The 6844-nt window shown below is 42.7% G+C and overlaps 1 protein-coding gene across 7 annotated transcripts in view; it reads left to right on the forward strand.

Moving 5' to 3' along the window:
- The window catches only part of NUP214 (nucleoporin 214), a 101689-nt gene that overhangs the window by 20993 nt on the left and 73852 nt on the right, over positions 1 to 6844 (forward strand). For 4 of the 7 annotated variants that reach the window (XM_032257626.1, XM_032257624.1, XM_032257629.1 and 1 more), the window contains 3 exons: positions 341 to 809; positions 2172 to 2347; positions 3581 to 3678. In XM_032257626.1, coding sequence (XP_032113517.1) covers positions 341 to 809; positions 2172 to 2347; positions 3581 to 3678 — 743 coding nt within the window. The remainder of the gene's footprint in view (positions 1 to 340; positions 810 to 2171; positions 2348 to 3580; positions 3679 to 6844) is intronic. The other 3 variants (XM_032257625.1, XM_032257627.1, XM_032257628.1) reach the window with 3 other exon arrangements.

Below are 6844 nucleotides of genomic sequence, written 5' to 3' on the forward strand. Positions count from 1 at the left end.
AATAAGGTGGAGGTCTGAATTAAAGCCTTTTCCCGGTTGTTAATGAAATGTGGCAGTGACTGACTGTTTTGTGTGCCATAGTAGCACTGAGAAGTTCATGAAGTCCAATTATTCTAATGTCTTTCCTTAGTTTTCCTTCAGTTTCATTTATCTCCTGCTATGTGAAAACCTCAACATTAACTGTGTTCCCATCTGTTCTTTTTGCTTCTTAAACTAGTATCATTTCTGGCTTCATTCTACCACAAATTCTTTTTCACTTGCTTTCCCTTATGTGAACCTCCACTGTTACAGTGTTAACCTTTCCCTTTTTTTTTTTTTTTTTTTTTTTTGGTCACTATAGGAAGTACGCCCACTACCCCGACCTCCCCTCAAGCCCCACAGAAACTGGATGCTTCTGCAGCTACAGCCCCTGCCTCTCTGCCACCATCATCACCTGCTGCTCCTGTTGCCACTTTTTCTTTGCTTCCTGCTGGTGGGGCTCCCACTGTGTTCTCCTTTGGTTCTTCATCTTTGAAGTCAGCTGCTACAGTCACTGGGGAGCCCTCTTCATACTCCAGTGGCTCTGACACCTCCAAAGCAGCCCCCAGCCCTGGCCCATCAACCTTTTCTTTTGTTCCCCCTTCTAAAGCCTCCCTAGCCCTCACCCCTGCAGCGTCTCCCATGGCTCCATCAGCTGCTTCATTCTCCTTTGGATCATCTGGTTTTAAGCCTACCCTGGAAAGCACACCAATGCCAAGTGTGTCTGCTCCAAATACAGCAGTGAAGCCCTCCTTCTCACCCTCAGCAGTCAAAGTCAACCTTAGTGAAAAGTAAGTCACTTCTGAAGTTTGATTCTTCTGTGGGATGGGTAGAAATATTGCATGTTATTTGCTAGACTTAGAGTCACTGTGAGAGGAGTTACTGAGTAGAATTTTTTACCCAGAGTAATACTTTGAAGTGGTAGAAATTCAGCCAACATAAAAAGCTGGCATTTCATCAGTGGATAAAAGTCCAGAAGGGTCCCTTAGCTAGCATTTTTTTTTTTTTTTTTGACTATTAGGGATTTATATTCAAATATTTGTTTTGCTTTTTTACATTACAAATGTAGGAAATATTCCTTATTTTAAAAAAATAAGCAATCAAGAATATACATCCTAGAAGGGAAATGAATCCCTTGTAGACTTCTCCCCACCGTGTCCATCCTTAACTCTGAACTATCTACACAGCCACAAAGTGATCTTGCGACGTCATAAATTGTTAGGTGATCTGTTTGACAGTCCGTATGAAGCCACATGGCTGCTCACTGCTAATTCTTAGGTTGGTATCCAGTTTCCTCTAGATCTAGGTCCTACAGCTCACTCATTTCTTATTTATTTACTTCTTTATCTGCTTGTTCTTTTCTCCTCACTAGAATGTAAGCTTTTCGAGGGAAGCAATCGCTTATATTTTGTAACTCCTCCCAAAATAACCACTGGGTATAAATACTACCAGCTTTTCCCCTGCTTGCCTGTACTATCTGTTGTTGCTGTGGTGGTGCTGCCACCGTCAGTTACTGTTAACATTGAACTGGCAGACAGCCGCATCATGCTAAGGGTTGCATAATGTTCCATTTTGTTGGCTGCACCACAATTTATCTGACCAGTCATCTAATGCTGGATGTTTACATTGTCTACAGACTTTTGCTCTTTAGGTGGAACCGGCTTTACATTCCCTTTAGGCCATGAGTATCCCAAAGACAGTGACCTGCGTTTCTCTTCCTTTTTTACTTCCGGGAAAGGTGGTCACTCTCAAAATGAGTTCTTAGTAATTTCCTTGGTAAGAAGAAGTACTAACTCTCCTAAGCGTAATTGAGTCCCACCTCCTGTTTAAAACTCAGCTGGACACAATAATGTTTCATATCCTGATAAACTTGGTATTTTATATTGTGATAAACTTAGTTTTGTCTTCAAGTACTTTATATTTCCCCTAAATAATGCATCCTAAATAAGCAGACAATAAGGTAAATACTTCCTTGCAGCTCTCACCTTTTGTAAGAAATAGCTAAACATTTATGTTTTCTGAAGGCAAAAAAGTATGTTATCTTTGTAAGTTAACATAAAAGATAATAAGTTATCTTTTGATGACATTGCTCGTGCTTTTTTGAAGAATCTTCTAGCGAGCTCTTCTGAGGCCTTCTGGCTGCCATTTTTCAGGTTTACTGCCGCAGCTACCTCTGCTCCTGTTATTAGCTCCCAGAGCACACCCTCGATGCTGCCATTCTCTTCTGCCTCCAAGCCAGCTGCTTCTGGACCGCTCAACCACCCCACGCCTCTCTCAGCATCATCCAGTTCCGTGTCATTGAAGTCCTCAGTCTTGCCTTCAACATCAGGTCTGATTTTAAGCAAACAATTTCAGACCTCAGCCCTGCCTTCTCAGATTAATGGTTTTAAGTGTTAAGAGTCCTAACAAACAGTTAGACAAGGTTATTTTTTCTTGCTTCCTGTATCTTACATAAATGATTAATGTGCTGTGATTTTTGTACTCTGAATTGGGAGACTTGCTATGGCTTTAATGTTGCCACGCTTCTCTCTGACACTTCTTATGGAGCTAAGTGTACTTAATGATTCAAAGAAAATGTCCTGCTGTTGGGCATTTATCTTCATGTGGAGCCTGCGCTTCATGAAGCACAGTTACAGAACAGTTGTTTAAGAAGCACAGGCACAAGAATTGTTTGGCCAGGTACAGCGGCTCATGCCTGTAATCCCAGCACTTTGGGAGGCTGAGGCGGGTGGTTCACCAGAGGTTGGAGTTCGAGATCAGCCTGGCCAACATGGTGAAACCCCATCTCTACTCAAAATACAAAAATCAGCCAGGCGTGTTGGTGGGTGCCTGTAACACCCACCAGTAGTGGTGGGTCCCAGCTACTCAGGAGGCTGAGGCAGGAGAATTGCTTGAACCCAGGAGGTGGAGATTGCAATGAGCCGAGATCGCACCCCCTGCATTCCAGTGTGGGCTACAGAGCAAAACTCCGTCAAAAAAAAAAAAAGACGCACAGAAGAGAGAGTGCCTGCAGTGACTGTATTCGTATTTTCAGTCAATCATACTATAAGCAGGAAGATTTTTAGCTTTTGTTTTGTTTCTTTTTTTGAGACAGATTCTCTGTCACCCAGGCTGTAGTGCAGCGGCATGCTCCAGACTCACCACAGCCTCTACCTCCTAGGCTCAAGCGATCCTCCCACCTCAGCCTCCGGAGTAGCTGGGACTACAGGCATGTACCACCACTGTTGGCTAATTTTGAAATTTTTTTATAGAGACAAGGTCTTGCTATGTTGCTGAGGCTGGTCTCAAACTCCTAGGCTCAAGCAATCCTCCTGTCTCAGCCTCTCAAAGGGCTAGGATTACAGGTGTGAGCCACCATACCTGGCTCCTAAAATGTTCATGTATTGTTTTTTTTCATTATCTTAGAGGCTAGCACAGCTGGTGGACATCACTATTTAAAATAAATCGTAAAAGTAGGGCCAGGGGCAATGTATAACTTAATTCCTTAGATTTAGGGAAGGGACATTTACGATGGGAAAAAAAGTAATAAATGCTGTCTGTTTTAACTGACTTCTTTTTCAAGCAGGACGATCTGCTCAGGGCAGTCCAAGCCCAGTGTCCTCAATGGTACAGAAATCCCCCAGGATGACCCCTCCAGTGGCAAAGTCAGGCTCTCCCCAGGTTTGTTTAAATTCAGCTTGCAAGGTTTGTATTTATTTATTTATTTATTATTTTTTTGAGACGGAGTATCGCTTCTTCACCCAGGCTGGAATGCAATGATGCAGTCTCGGCTCACTGCAGACTCTGCCTCCTGGGTTCAAGTGATTTTCTGCCTTAGCCTCCCAGGTAGCTGGGATTACAGGTGCCTGCCACCACACCTGACTAATTTTTGTATTTTAGTAGAGATGGGGTTTCACCATCTTGGCCAGGCTGGTTGGTCTTCAACTCCTGACCTCGTGATCCACGCGCCTCAGCCTCCCAAAGTGCTGGGATTACAGGCGTGAGTGACTGCACCTGTCCTTCTTTGTATTTATCAATTTACTGCCCCAAGCATACATATAAATTAAATGAGTTTTTGTGTTTGAGAATTCAGACCTTGGAGATAGTAACCGGGGCTGCGTGATAGTAAATACCAAAGTGTGAGGTTTGAATACTTGTATACTCATAAAAGCCATTTATCTGTTTTAATTTTTTATTGAGTGTAATACACATCAAAAAAAGTACACATGTTACGTGTACAGCTCAGTGAATTGTCACCATCTGAACATACCTTGGTGACTGGCATCCAGATCAAGAAACAGAATTTTATGAGAACCTGGCTGGGTGCAGTGGCTCACGCCTGTAATCCCGGCACTTTGAGAGGCCGAGGCAGGTGGATCACCTGAGGCCAGGAGTTTGAGTCCAGCCTGGTCAACATGGTGAAACCCCATCTCTACTAAAAATGCAAAAAATAGCCAGGTATGGTGGCACACACCTGTAGTCCCAGCCCCTCAGGAGGTTGAGGAGGAAAATCACTTGAACCCAGTTGGCAGAGGTCAGAACCGGAGTTCTTTTTCACCTGTACCCTTCTAGTTACTACTCTTTCCAAAGAGTAGCTGCTTTTTTGATTTCCAACAGCATAGATAAGGTTAGCCTGCCTGTACCTTCTATCAAGTGGAATTGTACAGTATGCATTCTTGTATCTGGCTGCTTTGTTCAACATTATGAGATTTATCCATGTCATTGTATGGAATTTATTGTGTGATTATGTTACAAGTATTTGTTTTACTCTCACAGGCATTTGAGTAATTTCCAGGTTTAAGCCATTGTATGTAGTACTGCTATGACCATTTCGGTTGACGTCTTCAGTGAACACACATACAGGTTTCTCTTGGGTGTATCCCTATGAGTGAGACTGCTGGGTCATAGACTCTGCATGTATTCCTCATTAGTAGATTCCTACCAAGACTATATGAGACTTCTGGCTGCTCCACATCTTTGCCTCTCTTGGTATTTTTCATCTTTTGTTGTTGTATTGTTTTGTAGTTTTAATTTGTATTTCTCTAATGATTAGCAAAATTGAGCTTTTTACAATACTATTATTGGCCATTTGAATATTTTATGTTGTATCTGTTCATGTCTTTATTCTATTTTTCTATTGGATTCTCTTTTTCCTTCTGATTTTTACGAGTTATTTCCTTGAATACACACACACATACACGCACATACAGTGCAAATACATTCTCACTGTGAATTGCCTATTCGTTGTCTTTTTGGTTTCTTCGATGAATACTTGTTCTTCATTTTAATATAGTTAAGTAGATCAGTATTTTTTCTTCTATGATGAATGCTTTTCATGTTTTGTTTTAGAAATCATTTTCTATTTCAAAGTCAAAAAGATGTTTTTCTAAAAGCTTTATTTTATCTTTCATATTTAGATTTGTAGTCCGTCATCTCAGTTTATTTTTATGGTGTAATATAAAGAGAATTGTGTTTCCCACATGCTTACCTGAGTGCCCTGGGAACAAGAGTTATGTCTTTTTCTTCTGTGTCCCCCAAACCAACCCTTTTCCTAACCTGACACATACCTGTACTGGATACATAGTAAATGCCCAGGTCACAGTTCACACTTGGGGCATGATGCATGACACACAGTGTTTGCCAAATAAATGTTTACTGTTAATGAATGCTGATGTGGTCTAAGACCTCTCTAATGTCAATCGTTGTAAGTAGCAAATAGTCTAAAGGGCATCTCAAATTATAGCATCTTTAAAGCAGAACTCTTGATTTCTGTCTCCCCAGAGGCTAGTCCTTTTCCAGTGGGTAAATAGCACTAACAAACCAGATATTTGCACAAGCTCCAAGCCCAGAAGCATCCTAGATCCCTCTCTTCACAGTATGTGTCCCCAGTCCAGGCTGACAGGAGGCCTTGTCACCTCCACCCTCTGCTGTGTCACATGTCATAAGCCCACAGCCCTGTCCCCCCGCTAGCATCCTGTGTCAAGCTATTGCCACCTCTCACCTTTTTAACCTCTCAACTAATTTCACTGCTATCCCTACTCTAGATAGCAGTAAGAGGGATCTTTTAAATCGTAAAGGAGATTTAAACTCTCCTAAAACACCGGTAGTAGCTTTCTGACACCTTTAGAATAGAATCTAAACTCCTCAGTGTGACCTGACTGACCTACTCCTGCCTGCCTTCCTGACTCTACCCCTGCCCTCTCCAGTGCCTCCCCTGACTTCACAGAGCCCACGTTTATTTTTTTCTTTGCCAAGGTGTACCAAGGTTTCTCCTGCCTCGAGATCTCTCTGCACTTGACTTTCTTGTTACCTGGCAGGTGCTTCCTGCAGATCCCATAGCTTCTTCCTGCTTGCAGCCTCAGTTCAGATGGCGGCCCACAGTGAGGGCTTTCTTGGCCATCTCTTCTGAAGTAGTGCCCTCTTTTATTCTCTGTGTTTTCCTGTTTGTTCTCCAACTGAAATTATCAGATATGTTTACATTTTATTATTCAGCATGTCCCAGTAGGAGGTAAGTTCAATGAGAGTTGGGCCCTCACCTGCTTGTTCACCTCTACTTGGATTTTCTAGAATATGCCTTACACAAAGTAGAGACCCTATAAATAAGAGTTCGGAAGAATGAGTAAAGAAACAATGAGGCCGGGCGCGGTGGCTCAAGCCTGTAATCCCAGCACTTTGGGAGGCCAAGGCGGGTGGATCACGAGGTCAAGAGATCGAGACCATCCTGGTCAACATGGTGAAACCCCGTCTCTACTAAAAATACAAAAAATTAGCTGGGCATGGTGGCACGTGCCTGTAATCCTAGCTACTCAGGAGGCTGAGGCAGGAGAATTGCCTGAACCCAGGAGGC

Source organism: Sapajus apella, unplaced genomic scaffold (assembly GCF_009761245.1).
Source record: "Sapajus apella isolate SASKATOON/1434 unplaced genomic scaffold, GSC_monkey_1.0 scaffold97, whole genome shotgun sequence".
Classification (NCBI taxonomy): Eukaryota; Metazoa; Chordata; class Mammalia; order Primates; family Cebidae; genus Sapajus; species Sapajus apella.